The sequence below is a fragment of the Canis lupus genome, chromosome 10 (assembly GCF_048164855.1).
Source record: "Canis lupus baileyi chromosome 10, mCanLup2.hap1, whole genome shotgun sequence".
NCBI classification, from domain to species: domain Eukaryota; kingdom Metazoa; phylum Chordata; class Mammalia; order Carnivora; family Canidae; genus Canis; species Canis lupus.
Genome location: NC_132847.1, coordinates 53,337,862 through 53,361,938, shown reverse-complemented (window position 1 = coordinate 53,361,938; position 24,077 = coordinate 53,337,862). Strand labels below are relative to the sequence as shown.

At 44.0% G+C, this 24,077-nt stretch overlaps 1 protein-coding gene and 1 long non-coding RNA gene across 14 annotated transcripts in view; one reads left to right on the top strand and one right to left on the bottom strand.

The window, feature by feature from the left end:
* The window catches only part of LOC140641632 (uncharacterized), a 28,734-nt gene extending 5,067 nt beyond the window's left edge, over nt 1-23,667 (top strand). For 2 of the 10 annotated variants that reach the window (XR_012038199.1, XR_012038203.1), the window contains 5 exons: nt 3,956-4,099; nt 7,890-8,063; nt 10,908-11,072; nt 12,708-12,943; nt 13,708-23,667. This is a non-coding gene — a long non-coding RNA (uncharacterized lncRNA). Of the gene's footprint in view, nt 1-3,955; nt 4,100-7,889; nt 8,064-10,904; nt 11,073-12,707; nt 12,944-13,707 lie in introns of all 10 variants that reach the window. The other 8 variants (XR_012038206.1, XR_012038202.1, XR_012038200.1 and 5 more) reach the window with 8 other exon arrangements.
* Nucleotides 1,870-24,077, bottom strand: part of PHF24 (PHD finger protein 24) — a 170,538-nt gene continuing 148,330 nt past the window's right edge. For all 4 annotated transcript variants that reach the window (XM_072841776.1, XM_072841777.1, XM_072841779.1 and 1 more), the window contains 7 exons: nt 12,481-12,862; nt 11,626-11,811; nt 7,974-8,052; nt 7,443-7,648; nt 6,952-7,112; nt 6,553-6,648; nt 1,870-6,231 (listed from right to left, as the gene is read on the bottom strand). In XM_072841776.1, coding sequence (XP_072697877.1) covers nt 6,135-6,231; nt 6,553-6,648; nt 6,952-7,112; nt 7,443-7,648; nt 7,974-8,052; nt 11,626-11,811; nt 12,481-12,862 — 1,207 coding nt within the window. In that variant the 3' untranslated portion in view covers nt 1,870-6,134. The remainder of the gene's footprint in view (nt 6,232-6,552; nt 6,649-6,951; nt 7,113-7,442; nt 7,649-7,973; nt 8,053-11,625; nt 11,812-12,480; nt 12,863-24,077) is intronic.

The window sequence follows — 24,077 nt, the reverse complement described above, 5'->3', positions numbered from 1 at the left end:
TGCATTTCAGGGGATCCCTGGGTGGCTCAGCAGTTTGGCGCCTGCCTTTGGCCCAAGGCACAATCCTGGAGTCCCGGGATCGAGTCCCGCATCGGGCTCCCTGCATGGAGCCTGCTTCTCCCTCTGCCTCTATGTCTATCATGAATAAATAAATAAATCTTAAAAAAAAAAAAAAAAAGAGGAATGCATTTCAGCCAAAGCAGGGCAGGATGAGTGGAAGTTTGTGTGGAACTGAGGCTCCAGCCAGTCCTGGAAACAAGTGGCAGGAGGAGGAACAGTCCTAAAAGGATCTAAAGTCCATCAGGGGATCCCTGGGTGGTGCAGTGGTTTGGTGCCTGCCTTTGGCCCAGGGCGCGATCCTGGAGACCCGGGATCGAATCCCACGTCGGGCTCCTGGTGCATGGAGCCTGCTTCTCCCTCTGCCTGTGTCTCTGCCTCTCTCTCTCTCTCTCTCACTGTGTGCCTATCATAAATAGATTTAAAAAAATAAGATAAAAAAATAAAGTCCATCAGGATTGCCAGACTGAGGATGGGGAAACCTTGCTTTTGGATTAGGGTCCAAAGAGGCCCAGCTCTTATGTCTCTTTTTCTGTCCTTATGCTCTTCACTGAGCTTGGAGAAGGGACCCTTACGATCTTAAGCTGCCTCTGAGCCTGATGGACCTCCATTTGAAAATTCCAGGGAAGAAAAGTATGGGAGCAGTGTGAGTGAATGGGTGAGTTGTGTAGGTTGTAAGAAATCCTGTGACATGGCTACAGGACTGGTTGCTTATGTGCCTGTTCCCAGGGTGGAAAGAGGATATGCTAGACCACACAGTAGCTGTTTCCTTGAGATGTCCCTGACAGGCAGCACAATAAAGTGGTTAAGAACATGGGCACTGAAGGCAGTCTACCTGGTTCCCCTGCTTCCTATAGGACTGTGTAGCCTCGAGAAACTCTCAGCCTCTGTTCTTCACTTTTCTCATCTGTAATACAAACCTCAGGGTTGTTTTGAAGATGATTTTATATAAAGCATTTAGAACTGCCCAGTGCATAGTAAGTACTCAAAAATATTAGCAATGATTTGTATTTGGGGCCCCTACGGTTTAAAGGTAAAAGTATATGCCTCTGATCCACACTCTAGAGATGCTTTCTTTGCCTATAGGTACTGGCTCTGTTCTTATCTGGTAAAAGAAATAAGACTTCATAGTCCTCTGAAAGCTTCTCTCTCTTTTAAAAAAGATTTATTTATTCATGAGAGACAGAGGCAGAGACATAGGCAGAGGCAGAAGTGGGCTCCCTGCAGGGAGCCCGATGTGGGACTTGATCCCTGAGCGGATCCTGGACCCCAGGACCATGCCCTAAGCCAAAAGCAGACACTCAGCCACTGAGCCACCCAGGCGTCCTTGAAAGCTTCTCTTGAAGCTTAGTTTACCCAACTCTATCATATCACATTAAAACACTGCAAAAATGGGGAGAAAATCTTCTACTAAGAAGGACTCAGAAGATGAGAAAACAGACAGCTAGCTTCCTTTGTCACCCAGCAGGAACTGGGAAGAGAAATGTGTCTAAAACTGGCCCTTGGTGGTAGTGGTGGAAAACACTGCAGATAGGCTTGGAGGCCTTAACTATTCCTCAGTTTCTTAGAAAATTCTGGCTTCTCTTCTGTGCTTTCATTTTCCCTCTGTGTCCATGGTGGAGCCCCTGCCTCCTCCCAACCCATCACTTGATTCTTGGGAAGGTCAGCACCAGTAAAGCTCCAGAAAGAGAGCTACAGCATATTGTATTCTTCCTGGAGGCCACAGTAGCTCCTTAGACTCAGGAATTGGCTAATGATAGGGAAACAAGAAACTCAGCAGGTGCCTGAATAACAGGAAGCAGGAAGCCAAAATAGCATCACAATCTCTTTATTATGATTTCCACTGTGCCCAGCCTCTGGGAGCATCAGCTCCTTCAGGAGTGAGGGCTGAGCCATGGGGAGGAGCATGCAGCTGTACTGGTGGGAAGACAGGGCTTGGGGATGTTCCCCTCGGCTTACTGTCAAGTTACCTTCTGCAGAAAAGAACATAGGAAGGGTATAAGGGGCCAGAGGGCATTGGATCCTCCAGTTATGTGTTCTCAGGAACCCCCTCACAAGCCTGTATTTGGCTAGAAGATAGATCACAGGCCATCTCTTAAAGGTGGGTAAACTTAAAGGCCTTTGTTTCACATGGTTATGGAAAGGCCTTGCTGCTTATAACATGATGTTCTCACTTATGGTCATGCCAACCTGTGCTATACAAGCTGGAATGTGATTGGGCTTCTTAGCTACTGGCCCAGACCAGATGTGACACATCGTCCACAAATTGGGTCATCAGGACATATGGCTCAGAGGAAAGGTTTTCCTTAGTGCTAGTTGGGTCTAGTAGAAATTCTGTCACCTGTTTATTTTCTTTCAAGGTTGCCAAGAGCAGTGGCAGCAGGGGAAATGCCCAGTCCTACCACACTCCAGGACTGAGCTACAGGGAATAGGCACAATATAGTATTTCCCATCCTCCATCCAGATCTCTGTTATCTAAGCTGCAGTCAGGGCCCCAGAAAAGGATCCTGGGCAAATTCAAATTAAGTGGTATAGGGAAAGAAGCAATTTTATTACTCTAAATTGAGGAGTAAAAAGGGGTTATGGTTACAAGTGCTGCCAGGACGTTATTCTTTCAGTGCCAAATATATACCTTCCTTATATCAAATTCTGCTAGTTTGAAAGGGTCATGCTTGTAGGATCACTAGAGCCTGCTACCAGTCATGCCTGGAGGTTATTCTGGACTCTGAGGTGGTCATAACTAGCCTGAGGCCCTGCCAGACAGCTTCTGCTGAGCTTCCCTCTTGCCTTTAGGGATTCCTTGCACTGCTCTTACTGAAGCCATGAGACCGGCAATGGTTGAGGTTGTACTTCGGACTAAGAGGCCTAGGTACAATCCTGGGCTTACTCTCCAAAGAGGTGTCTTCTTCCCAGGCAGTATGATTTTGTGCCTCCAATGTTAGTGATAGGAATGGGGGAATTCCTAGATCTGGCCACTCAAATACGGTCAGGGTGACATCCCATAGGGAGCACCAGGGCCAAAAAGGCAGATCTGCCCTGTAGGCCCAGTCACTTGGGCTAGAGGTGGGAAGAGGCAATATGCTCATAGCTTTGGCTGTTCTCATAGGAAGAAAAGCATTTGAGAGTGGGTCAGTACCTAGAGGAAGGGTCTGCTCCATCTCTGGGATCCAAAGGGGCCATTGCTCAAAACCAAAGAGCCTTCCTCTGTTGAGGAAGGCTGGTCTCAGGTGAGGAAGCCACAAATCAGATCTGGATGTTATATGGTATGGCCACAGCTTACTGCCTTACTTACCTTCTATCACTGCAGCTCCACGTGTCATCCAGATGCCCCTGCCTTTAAATCTGAGCATAGGGAGGAGGAGTTTTGGGTAAAAAATAGGCTTAGGGCAAGGAGATGTCAGAGGAGCAACCCTAACCTCTGCTGATAGTGGGTGGAGTGGGTGGTGTTTGTAAAAAGCACTGATCTCAATTCTGGGCAGCCAAGAAGAAATGACTAGAACATTTTCTCAAACCTTAAGAGTCAGACACTAATTTTTGTACTTGGCAGAATTTCAGATAGTCACAGTGATGGAAAGGTTTGATGAAAAGGAAAGGGAATGGGCTTCGCTAAGTTTATAAAAGTTTGAACAGCTTCATATGTACTGCAGATGATCTCCATGGATTAGAACACTGCAAAGCAAAATCCCAGATGGGGATTGGGGTGGGGCTTCTACAACTCTGATCTGGTGGAGCTAGGGACTCTTTACATTGGTAAAAAGCTAAATGCCTAATGGGAGAAAAGGCTAGTTGCTTCTCCATGTTTTTCTGCTTCTTAGGACTTTGTGGACTGGGAATTCTATGCTGGGGTCCCCTGGGCCCTCTGCAGCATGCCCCAAGGAAACTTGCTGTCTTGGAATAGGGAGAAGAATAGTCTCAATGAGCCTGGTCCTACTGTGGAAGGAATCCTGCTTTGCCAGGCCCTGAGATGCAACCAGCCCGATCTGGCCATGCATGGTCTTTTACCACTCATCTACAGAAAGCTAAAAGCTGCAGCTCCAGAGAGGTAGGCATCACTTTGTCTGTGAAGGATCAGGGCACAGGAAGATATAGTTCACTCCCTATGACTGATGATGAGGCAGGAGAAAAAAGCTGTTCCGCTCTCAGAGCCCAGAGCTTGTCTCTACTCAAAATGCCTTGTGAGATCCAGCAGCCCAAGGCCATTGGCATACAAGGTGATTTACCAGAAGAATAAGCAAGAGCCCCTGTGCTGAATGTGCTTTAATCTTTTTCATTGCAAAACCCCAGGTCTGGCTGCTTCAGAGGCAGTCCTTGGACCCAAGAGTCATGTGCTTTCTCTCTCTCTTTTTTTCCTTTCTGGCTTAACTGAACAATGGCCCCTCTTAATGATCAGTCTTGGGAGTATGGCTAAGCAGTATTTTTAAAAAGCTGTGGGTTTTAAAATATTCAGGGCCATACCCATGAACCCAGATTCATTTTCTGTCTGCTTCATTTTAGTCCTGAATAAACCAACCCCCGAAGCTTCACAACCTGTTCTAGGTCAAGCAGTTTCTACAGAAGGTGATCATATAATGTTGTTACCATAACCTTGGTTGTAGCTCCCCACTTTCCTCTGAGCATCTCAACACTGAGCTGTATGCTACTTCTGTAAGCACATAATTTAATACAAGTGCCTTGAGCAATGGGGATATGTTAGTTTCAACATGATGGAGCCAATCCCCTCTCTAATATTCAGATTGGAAACAGAACCTGGACTCCAGGGCCAGAGCTGACCCACAACATGCAGTGACTTAAGAGCTTAAGGGGGACAGCTGGGACTTAAGAGGCCAGGCTTGGTGGCGAAAGACATGTAGTGAGTAGCAGGGAGAAGCAGCAACTCAGGCCGTATCTCAGTGATGGGGAGGATGAACCTCCTGTGAGGTTTTGCTGGGACTTCTGCAGAACAGCTGAGGAGGGAGGGAGAGAAAGAGAGAGAGAGAGCGAGCGAGCTGAGATGCAAATCCTCTTCTTGGTTCCAGCTTGTCAGGGGCACTATGGAAGAGGCTGGCTCTTGTTCTCCATACAATGGCACACTCTTCTAGATCTACATTTGGGCTGAGGTGGAAAGATGGAATATCATGAGGCTTCTCCTCTCTTTTTCCATCCTAAACTGGTCTTCATTGGATATCAGGCTTCAGGTCTCTGTGGTAGTTGACTTGGGTCAAGCATCTAATACAGAGGGTTGTGACTCCTGCCATCATACTTGTTCCATTCAGGCCCATGGGCTCTGGGCCATGTGTTCCCATCTGTAAAACAGGGGCCAGGATGGCTCATCTTGGTTTTTGACTGTTCTGCTAAAGACTTTTGGACTTGAAAGACTTGGCTGAGAGATTCCTAGAATTCTGGGCTCCTGGGAGGGGCTAGATGCCTTCTCTGTCACTAGGAATAAGGATTTAAATAAACAACAGGCTGAAGTGCAGTGGTGGTTTTCAATAATTTTCCCAGTTCAACATACCTAAGGGACATAGCACATACCTACCAGGATAGTGGCTCACCACAGAAGGGATTTTCAATTGAGGAAGAGGGAGCCTATCAGCATCTCCAGGACAGCATGTGAGACTGATATGCCCTATTTAAAAATCACTTGGCCAGAGACTTGTCTTCTAGAAATCAGAACTGGCCAATAGGAGTGAATAGAGACCCCTCTCATCCATACCAGGAGCTTCAGAAAGGAACTTTGATCCTTTTTCAATCAAGAAGAACCAGGTCTCTGAAGGCATGGACAGCTAGGCATGTGTGAATGTGCACACATATGTGTTCAGTGGCAGGTCCAGTCTTATGATGTGAGGACAGAGGAATGGGTTCAGGAGTGGATACCGCCACAGCTCCCAGGGCTTTTCCCTGCAGCAATGCATTTACTGCCTCTGTTGTGAGGGGAGCAGTGATTTCAGTTCCATAAAGCTTAGTGGCAAACTGCGATGCTGGCAGTGCTCCATTCCCGTAAGTCTCAGTACCAGAGGATGGTGGGGGAAAGAGGGAAAGAGAAAAAGGAGAGGAGGGAGAAACATCACTGTCCCCGAACTGAGCTTCTCTGCTCCATGCTATCCTGGGGGTTTCAGATGAATTGCTGCACTGTTGGGGCGAGCAGCCAAGATGTAGACAACATTCTCCCGCAGGAAGGTAGGCCAGTCCACAAATCTGGAGTGGGAGCAAGGAATAGGTTTGTGAGGTTGGCTGCAGAGCCTGGGGGCTCATGAGACCTGATCCCAGTGGCACTATGGCTTAAGCTAGGCAAAGCTCAGAGAAGCCCTGGCTTTTGGCTATCATAGGTATGGCTGGCTGTGATTCCAAGCTGACAGACCAGCCAGCTGACCCTATAGATTTGGGGTCAAATGTACATTCTTGGAGCCTGGTTTCTGGGATAGGCACCTGCTGTTTTGGGGTGGCAGTGGGTAATGCCCATTTACATGTGTTGAAGGGTCAGGAGTGCAGACAGCCCAGTGAGGGGATCCTACTCACCTGGACTCCTGCTCTGTGGGCAGCAGAGCCTTGTCCTGACTCTTGCTGCTACTGCTGGCTGGACTGCTGTCTGCTATGGGACCCACATGGCTGATGCTGTTTGGCACAAGGATATGTGGTTAGAAATGGAAAAGTGAAAGGTCTGGCCCCTCCCAAACTCTGGGGAACCCATAGCTTGGATATACATGTCCATGCTTTTCTAACATGGGCAACAGTTTGATGTAGAGGATGCCCTATGCCTTGGCCAATAAGAATCAATGTCCTTTGGCTAATGCACAGGAAGATCCTCTCCTGTCTGTTGACAGAAGAAACAGAGAGGTACCTTTCATACCAAGGGCCATTGGCATGGAAAAAAGAGAAGGGCATGTGAGTGGGGGAAGGGATTGGCAAGGAACAGACCTGACACTGCAGGAAGGAACCTCTGTAAGGCGTTTGCAGAACCAAGAGTGCTGGGCTCCACGGCACTCTGCCTCACTGATAGTGTTCCCACTGCCCCGGGCCAGGAAAGTGGTCCGGGCTCGTTCCCTCTCCTTGACTGTCAGAAGTCTTAACAGAGAGTTCTGGGGAAGAAGAGACAAGTTAAGATCTTGGAGGTGAAAATATTTTATAAAATGTCAAGCTATAGAGAATCCTATCTCCATTATGACCTCTGCAGCCTCCCTTTGAAGCCACCCAGGGCCTTACTGGTAGCATTAACATTTGCAGTTGGGGCCAGTGCAAATCAATCTTCCTTGGGCAGTTTCCCCAGCTCAAGGATTGGGATCATCTGTCACTGGGTGGAACATGGTCCCTGCTAAGACAGTAACTAGTGCTCCTTCAACCTGCCCGGCATGCTTCCTAGGTCTCTGTCACCCAGTATCCCATAGACATTCACCCCAGCTGGCCCTCACCTGGGGACGCAACTGCTGCAGAAGTAGGAGGGACTCATGGGACAAGAAGTCAGGCCACTCTATGTGTCCTCGATGTTCAGGGTCCAGGGCTGCAAACTGGCGGGCTGCCTGCTCTTCTTGCTCCTCGCTTAGAGCCCTGTCACTGTCCCCTCGCTTTGCTGCTTGGTGGCGGTAGCGCAGGAAGTCCTCCAGTGTCAGGGAGCAATCTGTGGGAGGCACCCCATATTAGCCACGCCCATCCTTTCCTCAGCATCTGGGGCACCTCCATTTACTTTTAATGTACCCTCCAGAACCCCTATATGCACAGCTTTTGTGGAGTCTTTGTTTCCCATAGCCAGGATAATTCAGGCTGTGTGTGGGGGGAGAATAGGTGGGTGTGTGGGTGCCCCTTCTACCCCCAACAGTTTGGGAACAGGGACCTATTTACCCCTACTCTCCAAATTCCAGGATACTCCTTTTATGGTTCATCCTAAAAAATATGGAGGAAAATGTGCCAGCCCCTCTCCATCTGGCAGCACTGTCCAGCCTTACCAGGAATAACTTTACACTGCTGAAAGGTCTCTGTGAGGCTGTACATCTCCTCCTCAGTTAGCAGCAAGTTGAGATTATCCTGAAAAAAAGGTAAGATCTGAGTCAGTGGCCATATAGACGAGTAAGAAAGGCAGGCCTAGGATCAAGAAAGATGGAAACTGTATTTCAACTTGAAGGCAATTGTGAGATCATTTTATCCCAGCATCTAATCATAATCAAAGAGACTGAAACTCCAGAAAGGGGAAAGGATTTGCTCAAAGTTGCCCAGCTCTGAGCAGAATCTTCTCCAGAAGGCAGGTATCCTGATTCTAGACCTAAGTCCCTTTTACTAAAACAGTAGTTTTAATATTATTCTCTGAGATACCCTAGGGATTCCTTGGAAGTGCCTTAGGAAGCTGCTGCAAGGGAAAAGGGGACTAAGAAATGGGCAGGGTTGTGAATCCCCAGCTCCACCAACCACAGCTACTCCTTCTTTATCCATTTTATGAATTTGGCTTCTATGTTAGACTGCTCAAAGAGTATTTCAGGTAAAAAAGAAGTTTAATTCTAACTCTGCTCCCAGAGTAGACTGCATTACTTTAAATAATCCAGAATGGTTTTGAAAGAGATGCCATCATAATGAAGTTCCTAAAACCAAATGAGTTTTTTGTGGTGCCACAGAGTTTTAATTCCAAAACGGCAGTGATATGTTATTTTGTTAATACTAATTTATACAGTCTATAGTCTTTAAACTGTCAAAGATTCTTCTTACTAGATTATTTTTCCTCTCTTAAAATATCAGCAAAAGGGATGCCTGGGTGGCTTGGCAGTTGGGCATCTGCCTTCGGCTCAGGGCATGATCCTGGGATTTGGGATTGAGTCCTGCATTGGGCTCCCTATGGGGAGCCTGCTTCTCCCTCTGCCTATGTGTCTGCCTCTCTCTCTCTCTCTGTCTCATGAAAAAATAAATAAGTCTTTAAAAAAGTATCAGCAAAGAGAGGAACAGATATTTCATGAGTATTCATTTGTGGATTTCATAAAGAACTCAAACAATCCTTTCAGTAAACACTTATTGAGCACCTGATATATGCTGGGCATAGTGGGGTGTAACACTGTGAGATGCTAAGTGGGGCTGGAGTGTAGGGGTGTTTGTGTGTGGAGGGAGAGTAGAGAGGAATGATGAAAGTTAAGGGAAAAATAGGCAGAAACCTGACTGTGAAGTGCCTCGAATACCCATTACTGAGTTCTTCAAATGGGTTTTTATTCTGAAGGCAAAGGGGAGTCACCAAAAAAAAAATTTTTTAAGTAGGCTCCACACCCAGCATGGAGCCCAATGCAGAGCTTGAATTCACAACTCTGAGATGAGACCTGAGCTGAGATCAAGAGTCAGACACTGAACCAACTGAGCCACTCCGGGGCCCTGACTGAATGGTTTTTAAGAGCATAGTGCCATGGTCAGATCTTTGCTGTGTGGACAATGAATTAGAGGGGCAAAGTCTAGAGGCATGAGGACAGTTAGTTAGCTCTTGCTATAGTGCAGGTAAGAAAGGATGACCAGCTAACTTAAGACATGGGAATGGAAAAGAGATTTGATAGGTATTAGGTAGAATCAATAGGACCTTTTGACTTACTGGATGTGAGGAGTGAAAGAGAGAAATGAGTTGGTATTGGTAACTGGGGATGTGGGGTAGTATTATTATTCAGAGAGGTTAAGAAATTTAGAGAGAACAGGTTTTGGGGAAAAGAGCAGTTCATTTTGGGGCATGTTGAGTGTGAAGTACCTGTGAAACATCAAAATGGATTTAAGTCCAAGAGACAAGAAACTTAGATCTGAATACACAGGTTTGGGAATCATAGCTGTGGCCACTGAAGTAGATGAAATAGCCAGGGAGACAGTGTGTGCAATGAGCAAAGAACAGTGTTAACAATAGAACCCCAAGGAATATCAGCATTTATAACTCTGACAAGAAATTAACTAAGGGCACTCAGAAAGGATAAAGAAGAAGGGAGGAGGAGAATCAGTAGAGAGGTTACTGGAAGACGAGAAAAGAGAGCTGTACAAAGTCGAAGTTTACTGTTAACAGTGGTGATACAACAATGATGGGACTTTACCGATTTTCTATTTTGTCTAGTTTTCTTATTTTGCATAATAATTCTCATAAACACTTAAACCCTCCAAAAGAAGAGGAGGCAATAAGGAAGTGCTAAATATCTCATAGAAGTCAAATAAGAAGATGCCTGAGAAAAGGTCACTAGACTTGACAGGTCACTGGTGATTTTAGAAAGAACCAATGCAACAGAATGACAGGTGCAGAAGCTGAATTATAGGTGGTTGAGGAGCCACAAGGACATGATGGAGTCTTTTCAAGAAGCCTGGCTATGAAGGAAAGGTCAGAAAGGGGAAGAGCTCCGAAGAAACCTTTGTAAAAAGCCCAGGAGGGGACACCTGGGTTGCTCAGTGGTTAAGCATTTGCCTTCGGCTCAGGGTGTGATCCTGGAGTCCTGGGATCGAGTCCCACGTCGGGCTCCCTGCATGTAGCCTGCTTCTCCCTCTGCCTGTGTCTCTGCCTCTCTCTCTGTGTGTGTCTCTCATGGATAAATAAATAAAATCTTAAAAAAGAAGTCCAGGAAGTAGTAGTAATGATGGTAGGACTCTGATAGAAAGCCAGGAAGAGAGCTACGTATTCTGAGGGGTTAGGAAGGAGGTACCTTCAACAGGGTCCCGTGTCAGCGGAACACTGCAGGGCAGAGTTGCTGTGAGTGAAAAGGCTGGTGTTTGGAGGGTGGTGACTAGAGAAGATGGTGTGTAGAGCATCTACTGTGACATACTTGAGCTAGGGAAAAGGTGTGTAAGTAACAGCTGGAAATAATTATTCTGTAATTCATTTTATGGACAAGCCATAGATAAAGTGATATTTCTTAGAAAGTGGCATATTTTTACTTTTTTCTAAGCAGTAGGAAGAAGATGGGAACTCTGCTGAGATGCTTACTCTGAAATCAGTGAATAATGAAGATATCTATATCTGCAAGATAACCAATAAAGCAAGACTTAAATTCTATTCAGATGTACTGAAAAATGGATGCAAATCTGGCTTTTGTCTTTTTAAAAGTTGGAAAGTGGTAGGTCAAGTGATGATCTTAGGACTAAGAAGTATTCCTGTGTTAGAACCAATCCCTATTGGAAGCTGGTTAGGATGGTTTTTCAGATGAGTACAATGAATGACAACTATAGACTATTAGAGAAAGCACAACTCCAAACAGAATAACTTTTGAGTAATTAGGTCTTATCTTACCCATTGATTCCTCCAGCTCAGTAGTTCTCAATTGGGGATGCATTTTCTCCCCTAGGACTCATTGGGTAATACCTGGAGACAATTTTTGTTGTCACAACTTGGGGGTGGGTGCTACTGACATCTAATGGGGGTAGAGGCCAGGGATGCTGCTAAACATACTACATTCCACACATCTCCCACAACAAAAAACTGTGTCCAAAATGTCATAATACTGAGGTAGAAAAAGCCTGTCCAAGCTTGAGGATCCTTGTATCTACCATTACTTTTGGAAAACTCTTTTAGGTCACTGCCTAGAAACCAGTATTCTAAGACTGGGTCTCCAAAAAAGTGCCAAGTTTCCTGCAGTGTGGCAGCCCACTGTCCCTGCAGTCCAGGCTCACACAGTAGTGGCAGCTCCAGCCGGTTTCTGTGTGGGCTGTCTCGGTCACCTCTGCTGCACTATCTCCTTGGATGTAGCCCATGCGGCGCAGGCAGCCATCATGGAAAACCCTGGTGCAGATCCTACACGGGAAGAGGCTCTCAGCTGTCCAGACCTCACAGACATCACACATCTCATCGTTGACAACCTGGAGAAAGGAATAAATAGGGAGTGTATTCATTCCAGCATAGGCAGCAAGATCCTATGGCCACCAAACACAGAGCTATCCATGTGGGGCTCAATATCCCTGGAGCAGCCCAGAGGAACAATTCGAACTGAAGCTAATGTTAAGGGGATAGAGCTTTCTCTCTCGAAAACAAGAACCAGCAAACTCTTCCATCTTCTCAGGCCTCTGTGACCATGTTTCTGAACAGGGATGCTACAAACATTTTTAGAAAAAATAATCTGTTCTGAAAGACTGTCCCAGACACTGCAGGACACTTAGCATCCCTGATTTTCTTGGCACTAAAAACCAGTAGCAACTCCTGTGATTATGACCTTCTTGAATCCCCACAAATTTCCAAATGCCCCCCACAGGAATACTACTAACCCTTAGTGAGAAGGAAGGCAGAAGATCTGCCATGGTGTCATTCCTTATTACCCACTGTCTCAAGTCTTTCACTAAGACCAATCCAGGATGTAACATTTTTATTCTTGTAGAAGAAATTCAAAGATTGTTCTGGACTCAACTGCACCTTTCTGGAGTTCTTTTCGAATCTCACGTTAATTATACCCAGGGCTCCCTGTCCTGCTCCCTGATTCTCAGACTTCTTAAGATTCTTAAGACTTGAGGACTGCTCCCTAACTAGATACTCACAAGTTCTCTAGGCTCCAAGCAGATATCAGGAGGCTTGTCATCATCCAGCTTTCGAGTGGGGCGGATGAAGGCAGGGGGTGTGAAACGATTAGTCCTGTCAAACTCCTCTGGCTCCACTCCACGCCCATCTCGGAGCCTCTCCCAGGCTGCACGGTTGACACTGCTCTCTTCTTGGAGCACTGGGGTACTTGACTCTGCTTCTTTCTCCTCCTGTACCTCTTGGACAGAGCCCTCTACAGTGCCACGGCGGGACCCTGGAAGCTCACCAGTGCGTCGGATAGAAGGCCTGTCCCGTAGCCCATCCTTGAAGGCAGACACAGCCAGGCTCACCTTCTGCACCTGTTCCACTGTCTGCCTCTTGGACATCAACACCCCCATGGCTCTGTGGACAAAAAACAGGGGCTCAGACTCAGCCAATGGATGACCATGTCAGGCCAATCAGTTTCAACCATTCATCTGAGTGGTAAGTGCTGTTAAATAGTTTTTCTCTCTTCTGGAATTCAGTGGCATGGCGGGGTGAAGACAGCACTTGTTAAGGAGTCAGAAGACCCTGGTTTTTTTTCTGACTGGCTCTGTGATTTTGGTTTTCCCATTTGTAAAATGAGGGCTATCTGCCCAATGTACTTCACGGGGCTGTCATGAGGATGACATTAGAAAATGGGCTTATTAAGGGCTTAGTAGACTGGAAAGTATTCTACAAATGTGAAATGGTATCTCTTTTTGTTGCTGTCCTGAAGCCAATTAGGTCCAGGGGTTCCAGGCCTCTGATGAGATAGTTGGAGACTTCAGAGCCTAAATCTCTCCTCTGCCCCAAGAGATTACCCAAAACTTAAAACAAGACTGCAGCAATACATTTCAGACTTCTAATTAAAGAAAAACTCCTCCAGTAAGTGCTGTGCACAGTGCATCCAGGGATACTCCATATCAAATGCTCTTTTCAGAGTAAATTCACTCGTGTTTTTAGGGGACTTCTGAATTAGACAGGCAACTCTACCACATATCCATATGGTCAAGGTCACAAACATTCCTTTGCCCCTTCTAATTAGTAGCTATGCTTCTTTGTGAGTCTGTCTTTCACAGACAACCTGCCCATTACAAGTGCTAAAGTGCTTCTTGGACATTTAAGGCTTTGCTAATGTTACTCCATTTTCTCTTTTGATTTTCTGAACTGTTCAATAAAACCTTTGCAGGTTGAGATGTAACATTATCCCTGCTCTTCCTCTACAGTACCAGTGTACAGCACCAGAAAGTGAGGGTATGACATGGTACATTGCAAAGCTGGTTTGCTGTTCCCTAGTCTGAAGGGTCTTCGCAGAATTCAGCTGGGGGATGCTTGCTCCAAGTAAAGTGAAACAGGGTTCATTTTAGCCTTGCTTTCAAACCATTATAATCAAGGCTTATTGAAAAATACTATGTGGAAGGCACTAACTACTCATTATAGGAAACAAAAGACAAGAAAACAGTCTCACCACTTAAGCTACTTAATATCAGAACTCAAAGAAGAATGAAGTACTGGAAATGCCTAAAGGACTGAGAGTCAAAGAGGACCTTAAAGAGTAAGTAGGAAGTTGCTCTCTGTTCATTTGGATGAAAAGGTGGCAGAGGGTAGGAGGAGAGGTTAGGGCCAATTAGAAGGCTACTATAATAGTCTAAGCAAGATGTAAAGGTTTTATTATTATTATTATTATTATTATTATTATTTTAGATTTGAGAGAGAGAGAGAGAGAGAGAGAACGAACACAAGCAAAGAGAGGGAGAGTGAGAGGGAGAAGCAGACTCCCCTCTGAGCAGAGAGCGCGACCTGGGGCTTGATCCCAAGACTCTGAGATCTCCCAGTACCCTGAGATTATGACCTGAGCCAAAGGCAGTTGCTTAACTAACTGAGTCACCCAGGTGTCCCAAGATGTAGAAGGTTTAAACTGAAATGATGGCAGCAGGAATAATGGTGGCTGAGTCTATTTGATATCAGGGAAATAGAGAAATTTAGGAATAAAATGATAACTGACTGGATAAAGGGTAAAAGGAGAGGGGGCAGTTTTATATTTATTTCCCAGCTTTATTAAGATATAATTGACATAGGGACGCCTGGGTGGCTCAGTGGTTGAGCATCTGCCTTCAGCTCAGGGCATGATCCCGGTCTGGGATCAGGTCCTGCGTTGGGCTCCTTGAGAGATGCCTATTTCTTCCTTCTCCCTCTGTTTCTATCTCTCTGCCTCTCTCTGTGTGTCTGTCATGAATAAGTTAATAAAATCTTAAAAAGATAAATTGACATATAATGCAAGTTTAAGGTGTATAATGATAAGATTTGATACACTTACATATTGCAAAATGCTTACCATAATAAGGCTAATTAGCATATCCTTTATGCCACATAATTACCATTTTGTTGTTGTTTTTGTTATGGTAAGAACATTAAAGCTCTACTCTCATAGTGTCTTTCAAGTATACAATAGAATATTACTAATTATGGTCACCTTGCTGTACCTGAGATCCCTGGAACTTATCTTATACCTGAATGTCTTTACCCTTTGACCAATGTATTCCTGTTTTCTCCTCTCCTCAGGCTTTGGCCTCTTTTTCTGAGTCCAATGTTTTTAGATTCCATGTCTAAGTGAAGTCATATAGTACTTTATTCAGCCTTTCTCTGCCTGACTTATTGAGAGGACAGTTTTTATTTTATTTTTATTTATTTATTTTTTAATTTTTATTTATTTATGATAGTCACAGAGAGAGAAAGAGAGAGGCAGAGACACAGGCAGAGGGAGAAGCAGGCTCCATGCACCGGGAGCCCGACGTGGGATTCCATCCCGGGTCTCCAGGATCGCGCCCTGGGCCAAAGGCAGGCGCTAAACCGCTGCGCCACCCAGGGATCCCTTATTTTTATTTTATTTTTTAAGAGATCTTATTTATTTACTCATGATAGACATAGAGAGAGAGAGAGGCAGAGGGAGAAGCAGGCTCCATACCGGGAGCCCGACATGGGACTTGATCTCGGGACTCGATCCCGGGACTCCAGGATCATGCCCTGAGCCGAAGGCAAGCGCTAAACCGCTGAGCCACCCAGGGATCCCCGAGAGGGCAGTTTTAAATCAATTAACAAGTGACGCCTGGTGGCTCAGCAGTTAGGCGCCTGCCTTTGGCTCAGGTCGTGATCCTAGGATCCAGGATCGAGTCCCGCATCAGGTTCCCTGAGAGGGGCCTGCTTCTCCCTCTGCCTATGTCTCTGCCTCTCTCTCTCAGTCTGTGTCTCTCATGAATGAATAAATCTTTAAAAAAAATCAACTAACTAGTAGAATTTAAGAAACAAAAACAATCATAGGAGGAATAAAAGAGGCAAACCAAGAAACAAACTCTTAACTATAGAGAACTGATGGTTACCAGAGGGGAGGTAGGTGGGGCAATGGGTCAAACAGATGATGGAGATTAGAGAAGGCACTTATGAAAAGCACCAGGTCACCAGGTGATGTATGGAACTGTTGAACCACTACACTGTACACCTAAAGCTAATATTACACTGTATGTTAACTAACTGGAATTTAAATAAACACTTAAAAAAAAAACTACCTAGCAGAATGCTATTGCCATTTACAGAACTTGGGAAATAAAACTGGATTTTCTACCTGTTGAATTAAAGATGTCTGGGGCATTCAGGTGTTATGTTATCCTCTGCTTAAAATTTTGAAATGGGGGCATCTGGGTGGCTCGGTTGGTTAAGTGGATGCCTTAGATTCAGGTCATGATCCCAGGATCCTGGGATGGAGCCCCCATTGGGTTCCCTGCTCAGTGGGGAGTCTGCTTCTCCCTCTCCTTCTGCCCCTCCTCCCCCTGTTCTCTCAAGTAAATAAATAAAATCTTAAAACAAAACAAAACAAAACAAAAAGGATAAAGTCCTCCAAATTGTACTTTTATTTTTTTTTAAACTGTTGCCTGTGAGGCCCTGCTTGGTCTGGTTTCCTTTCTTTGTTCTATGTCCTAACCATACTGGCTTTCTTTCAATCTTTCTTTGCCATGATTCCTATATTTTTGGGACCCTAGAACATTCCTTCCCTCCATTAGTGCCTATTTATTTGTCAGAGCTCACATATCATGTCCTCATGGAAGTTCAGATTAGAGTACTCACAGCACTATGATCTTCACTAGAGCACTTATCTTTGTCATTACATATTCAGTAGGACGCTTATCTGATCACTGTCAGTTTCCTCTATTAGATTGTTTTTACCCTGATTAGTACCTATCTCCACTGCCTAGCAATGTGTATAGAAAAGAATAACAATAAAAAAAAAAAAAAAAAAAAAAAAAAGAAAAGAGTAACGATAAACATTTCCCGGGGTGTCTGGCTGGCACAGTCAGAAGAACACAAGACTCTTGGTCTTACAGTCATGAATTTGCATCCTACACTGGGTGTAGAGATTACTAAAAACATTAAACTTAAAAAAAAAATTTCCTAATTAATTGTGGAGAAACTTTTTTGATTTTTTAAATAGTCTTTTTTAAGATTTTATTTATTTATGATAGAGAGAGACGAGGCAGAGACACAGGCAGAGGGAGAAGCAGGCTCCATGCGGGGAGCCCAATGTGGTACTTGATCCTGGGACCCCAGGATCATGCCCTGGACCGAAGAAGGCAGGCGCTAAACCAATGAGCCACCCAGTAGTCACCAAATAAAGTCTTAATATACATAATATCTGATGACAACAGTATCTTCTTTCCAGAAACAAGTATCACATGCATCATAGTGGTGCAAATTTCCACCCTGCCTGGAACTGCCCTGCCATCAATTGTTACCAAAGAAACATAATCCATATTTTTTAATCTATAAATTGATAAGAAAGGAAGTATCCCCTCTCCCTATTTGTAAAGTATGTTTTTAAAATTAAAGTACACGACTAAGGAATTTTTTCTTTTTAAGATTTTCAGTAAACTCTACACCCAATGTGGGGCTCAAACCCATACCTCGAGATCAAGAGTTGCAAATTCCACTGAGTCAGCCAGGTGCCCCAGGAACATTTACTTTGAATAAGTAACTATCTTTTATACAGGACAGTGGCAAAGAAGACTGAGGAAAAATTTATTGATTAAATTCAGGAAACTGTGTTCATCTTAAGGTGTTCACGCCCCGGGGACAATTTTTTAAAGAAGATTTATGTAAGAGAGAGAAAGAGAATGAATGTGAGTGAACAAGTGTGAGCATGGGGGTGGCAGAGGGCAAGGGTGAGAGAGAATCTCAAGCAGAATCCCTGCTGAGCGTGGAGACTGACCGGTGGGGGGTTTGATCTCATGACCCTGAGATCATGATCTGAGCTGAAATCAAGAGCTGACTTAACCAACTGAGCCACTGAGGCACCCCCCAGTGGACAATTAATAAATTGTGATTAAAAAAATCCTTTTTTGGGGGAGCTTAGATGGCTCAGTTGGTTAGGTGGCTGACTCTTGTACCCCAATGTTTATAGCAGCAATGACCACAATAGCCAAAATATGGAAAGAGCCCAGATGTTCATCAACAGGTGAATAGATAAAGGAGATAAAGAAGATGTAGAATATATATACAATGGAATATTACTCAGCCATCAAAAGAATGAAATCTTGTCATTTGCAATGACATGGATAGAACTACAGGATATTATGCTAAGTGAAATAAGTCAGAGAAAGACAAATACCACATGATTTCACTCATATGTGGAATTTAAGAAACAACAGATGAACATAGGGAGAAGGAAGGAAAAATAAAATCAGATGAAAACAGAGGAGGAGGCAAACCGTAAGAGACTTATAACTGTAGGAAACAAACAGGGTTGATGAAAGGAGGTGGGTGGGACAATGGGGTAACTGGATGATGGGCATTAAGGAGGGTGCTTAATGTAATGAGCATCGGTTTTACATGCAACTGCTGAGTCACTAAATTCTACCCCTGAAACTAATAGTATACTGTATGTTAACTAAATTGAATTTAAATAAAAAAAAATAAAAAGAGGAGTGAGGCACACAGGTGGCTCAGTGGTTGAGCATCTGCCTTAGGCTCAGCTCTTAGGCTCAGGTTGTGGTCCCTGGGTCCTGGGATCAAGCCTGGAGAGTAGAGATTTGGGCTCCCTGCTCAGTGGGGAGTCTGTTTCTCCCTTTCCCTCTGCTGCTCTGCTTGTTCTGTCTCTGTCAAATAAATAAAATCTTTAAAAAAATAAATTAAAAAGAATTTCATGTGATCTAATGAGGATATCCAGCTTGATGGGGGTGGGCTTAAGAGTAGAGAGGAGAGTATGGTGTATATTAGAGTTTTTGCTGAAGCTGTGGATCCAGAGGATTTTAAAATATTTTATTTATTTATTTGAGAGAGAGAGAGGATGAGCAGGGGGTGGTGTGAGGAGAGGCAGAGGGAGGAGAAACAGACTCTCTCCTGAGCAGGAAGTCCAATGCGGAGCTCGATCCCAGGACCCCAAGCTCAAGACCTGAGCTGAAGGTAGACACTTAACTGACTCAACCACCCAGGCACCCCAAAGGCATGCCCACATGCCTCAAGACACCAGCTGTGCTCTATGATTAGAGGGGAAAGCAAGTCTCCCACTTAAAACAAGAGGAACAGGCATAACAATACCACACCAAGAGGGAGAATGTAAAACTGACACACACTGTGGACCTTCATGATCAATTATTATTTCCAAGGCTACAGGATTTCCTCAGAAAACTTTCATGGTATGTTTTTCAAAATTTTTGACTAACTCATAGTAAGAAATACAGTTTATGATGTGACCCTGTATACACATAGTTATAAACATGTTAATAGATCTAGAACTGAACCCAAAGTTTTGTGAACCAATCCTACTTTTACTACACGTGATGCTCCCTGATATTTTCTACTCTATCCTATTTCATTAAAACAATCCTGATAGTGATGCCCTCAAATAATTTCATGACTTCCCAATGTGTCTGGACCTGCAATTTGAAAAATATAGCCTTAATAATTTTACATTTTTGATTAGAGAACTACACTTTTTGTGTTTTTTTTTTAAAAGATTTATTTATTTATTTATTATTTATGAGAGAGAGAGAGAGAGAGAGAGAGAGAGGCAGAGAGAGAAGCAGGCTCCATGCCGAGAGCCCGACACGGACTCGATCCCAGGACTTGATCCCGGGACTCCAGGATCACGCCCCGGGCCAAAGGCAGGCGCCAAACTGCTGAGCCACCCAGGGATCCCCCACTTTTTGTGTTTTGAGTTAAGGATGGTTACTACTAAGAGGTAAGGACAACATTGTGGAGTATAAGGTAAGCTTTCCCCTTGACTACTGTGGTGCAAGAATAGAATTCTCGGGGAGCCCCGGTGGCACAGCAGTTCAGCCCTGCCTGCAGCCCAGGGCGTGATCCTGGAGACACGAGATCGAGTCCCATGACAGGTTCCCTGCATGGAGCCTGCTTCTCCCTCTGCCTCTCGCTCGCTCTGTGTCTCTCATGAATAAATAAAATAAAATCTTTAAAAAAAGAATAGAATTCTGAAGCTTAAGAGTTTGTGGTTCTAAAACTGATGGTTACCAGAGGAGAGGTTGGTGGGGGGATGGGTGAAATAGGTAATGGAGATTAAGGAGTGAACTTGTGATGAGCACTAGGTTATATATGGAAGTGTTGAATCACTATATTGTACACCTGAAACTAATAAAACACGTTAACTATATTGGAGTTAAACTTTAATAAAAAGAGAGCCTCAGCGGTTTGGCCCCTGCCTTTGGCCCAGGGCGCGATCCTGGAGTCCCGGGATCGAGTACCGCGTCGGGCTCCTGGCATGGAGCCTGCTTCTCCCTCCTCCTGTGTCTCTGCCTCTCTCTCTCTCTCTATGTCTATCATAAATAATAAATAAATAAATATTTAAAAAGAGAGCCTACAGTTCTAACAGAGATGGACAGCTATTAATATACCTTTGAAGAAGACCCTACTCTATATGAGAGGCTGATCCTCTTTGACCTGTGCACAAATGTAAAAGAATATTATTGTAGAAATTTGTTTACAATGATAAAAAGGTGGAAAAAACGTCAATAGAATTATTAAATACCCTGTGAAATATTCATACCATAAAGAGAGAAAAAAATGATTTAATCCAATAGGAATACAAAGATCACAGCAATGATCCTCATTAGTTTGATCCTGCAAGTGGAGGATATATATCTGAATTCCAGGAGGAAAGGAGACATAGTGGATTGAAAAAGCATATGTTATAATATATATTTTATCTGTAAAGCAAATATTAATTTTTTTTTTTTGTAACACAGACTCAAAACAGCAGAGCTTGACAGTGTCCTCTTGGCTGCTGGGGAGATACAAAAGTACTAGCTTTCTAAATAGTCTGGGGTAGCCCCTTCCCAGAAGCTGTGTTATAAGTTTTAGGGAGTAGTTGTAAGACATTTAAGTTAATCAGCAAGAACGTATGGGTTGAAAGAAAAAGTTATGAAATGCTTATTTAGAGACTGAGAGTAACCATACAAAATTCACTTTTTCAAGAATGGTTCATTGAAGGAAAATCAATGGTATGCATTTAGTTCTTATTGGCTTTTTTTCAGATAACATAATAAAAGTTCTCAACAAAGGCCAAAGAGGAAGGTTACTCTGTAAGTGAACTGAGTCATTAATAGTTTATCAGCAAATTAACCACAGGCATCTCCCAATACACTGTAGTCCTGCTGCAACCCATTATTATCTGTAAGGAGAACAAGAATCACTATTATGCTATCTTAGTTGTTAATGATGTCATTGCAGTGGTTTGGGGAGTTGATCTTCAAAGGAATTTCAATGAAGACTGAAGATGACATCCACCAGCAAAACAAACAAACATAAAAACAAATTAAAAACCACTTTCCATTCCTGACCACAGGATCCTGGAGTACTGCTACTGCTTTTTCCTGAGATGATTCAGTTTTCTAGGCCACTTTATGCTTATAAGGGCAGAAAATGTAGAGCAGAATCATCGAAAAGAAACCATCAAAATACAAACAAGACCCCAAGTCATTGTGAATCGACATAGCTTTGATTTTGAGAGTAAATTGTGAGAACACAATAGCAGTAGGCTTCAAAGAATGAGGTTAAAACTCTTAGTGCTTAATGGAGAGGATCAAACCTGTATGACACCTTGATTAAAAGCAAGTGTGCTGAAATAGCCATGATGTGCACCTGGGTGTTTGAGAAATTAACAAAATCTGTTCTAATTTCTGGAGAAACAAGTGGTAGTGATTAGTGATGGGTAAATCAAATGCCTGGTGAGAAAAACCTGGCCTTTCCTGTGCTGAGGAAGCCCTGAGTGAGTTAAAAAGAAATCAAGTTGTAAAGATCCCGATAAATGATCACTAATGATTACTTCTTTGGCTGGTGGGTAGAATTGGGTTTTCTGTCTTCCTAACAGGATGAAAAGAAGGATAAAAAGACTTTGTCTCAAGGATGATTTGATTGCCAGAGAATTTGTGGTATCTAAGAAAGGCTTTGAAAAAACCTTGGGGCGGGGGGGCAGGAGCAGGTGGTGATGAATAACAGAGGGACAAGAAGGTAGAACAGGCTGTTTGGCTATATGATCTGGAGGAAATGAAGACAGAAGATAAAACCAAAATCTTTCTTTGGGTAAGAGAAATCTGTCTAGATGTATTTGTCAGGCAGTAAGATATATGTGGGCAGCTTGGAGTATGTATTTGCAAGACACACCCATTCTCTAGAGCACATGCTTACAACACAGAATATTTATAAGGGCAGAGTGGTGGGAGGAAGAGGGGGAAGGGTTGCTCCCTAATAGGAGCTGGTAGAAAAATAAGGAAGGGGAAGGCAGCTAGGGAACCTCTTCCCTAGCTCTCTATAAAGATTTGTACTTGAGAGGCACCTGGCTGGCTCTGTTGCTGGAGCATGTGAATCTTGATCTTGGGATTGTGAGTTTGAGCCCCATCTGGAGTGTAGAGAGTACTTAAAAATAAGATCTTTTTAAAAGATTTTATTTATTTATTCATGAGAGACAGAGTGAGAGAGAGAGAGAGAGGCAGAGACATAGGCAGAGGGGAGAAACAGGCTCCATGCAGGGAGTCCGACGTGGGACTCGATCCCTGGTCTCCAGGATCACGCCCTAGGCTGAAGGCGGCGCTAAACCGCTGAGCCACCCAGGCTGCCCTAAATATAAAATCTTAAAAAATGTGTAACTGTGAGAAGCCTGGGGAGCAGCCCTGCTAACAAGGCAGGAGTCTCCTTGTTTGGCATGCTGAATGTAAAGTACATTTACTTGACTTGCATTCATCTGATTCTTTTTTTTTTTTTAAGATTTTATTATTCATGAGAGACACACAGAGAGACACAGAGACACAGGCTGGGGGAGAAGCAGGCTCCTTGCGAGGAGTCTGATGTGGGACTCGATCCCAGGACCAGGATCATGCCCTGAGCCAAAGGCAGACGCCCAACCACAGAGCCACTCAGGCGTCCCCATCTGACTCTTTTTTTAAACATTTTATTAAGGGGATCCCTGGATGGCTCGGCGGTTTGGCGCCTGCCTTCGGCCCAGGGTCATAGTGGAGTGGTCCTGGAGTCCTGGGATCGGGTCCCACGTCGGGCTCCCTGCGTGGAGCCTGCTTCTCTCTCTGCCTGTGTCTCTGCTTCTCTCCCTGTGTCTTTCATGAATGAATAAATAAAATCTTAAAAAAAAATAAACATTTTATTTTGTATCCTGAAATTTACTGAATTCATTTATCAGTTCTACTAGTTGTTTTGGAGGAATTTCAGGGTTTTCTATATATATATAGTATCAGGTCGTCTGCAAATAGTAAAAGTTTTACTACTTCTTTACCAATCTGGATGACTTTTATTTCTTTCACCTGATTCTTCGTATAGGACTGGCAACTGTTTGAAAAAGGCTCAAAAACATCTAAAAGTGATTGTCTGGAGGTTATGAAGGCTTTCCTAGGTGGGAACAAGGCAAAGAAAAAACCTTTGAGTAGAGGCACAAGGGCTGAGCAGTTAGAAAAAGGAATCTCAGATCTTCAGTGATATGAAGAGAGAAAAATTTAGATGATTCCCACTGTCTTCCACAGAGCATGGGTTCTAAAAATCTTTGTTGAGGGCAGCCCCGGTAGCGCCGCCTGCAGCCTGGGGTGTGATCCTGGAGACCCAGGATCAAGTCCCTCATAAGGCTCCCTGCATGGAGCCTGCTTCTTCCTCCGCCTGTGTCTCTGCCTCTCTCTTCTCTCTCTCTGAATGAATGAATAAATAAATCTTAAAAAAAATAAAAAAAATAAAAACCTTTGTTGAATGAATGTTGTAGAGATGACTGGACAACATAAAAAGTTTGAGATCATGGTATCAGTACCCTTTCTCTCAAAGTTGGCCAGAGAGACCAATGAAAGTAAATCTTCAGAGCTCACTTCTAAAACCTACGAAGTCACCAGCTCATTTCATCACATCTACTCTGCTTCCCTAAAGGTGGACCCTGAATGGTAGTTTGGAGCTAGCAGGGATGAGAACAGGTAATCATGGTAGTTATAGGTGATTTCTTTGACCACAGGGGAGAGCTACAGAATTTTGGAATTTAGCTAGTTTGTAAAAACACAGTAAGGGATAATATTACCAAGGTCAATGGTCCCCTGCATTTATGCTGTAT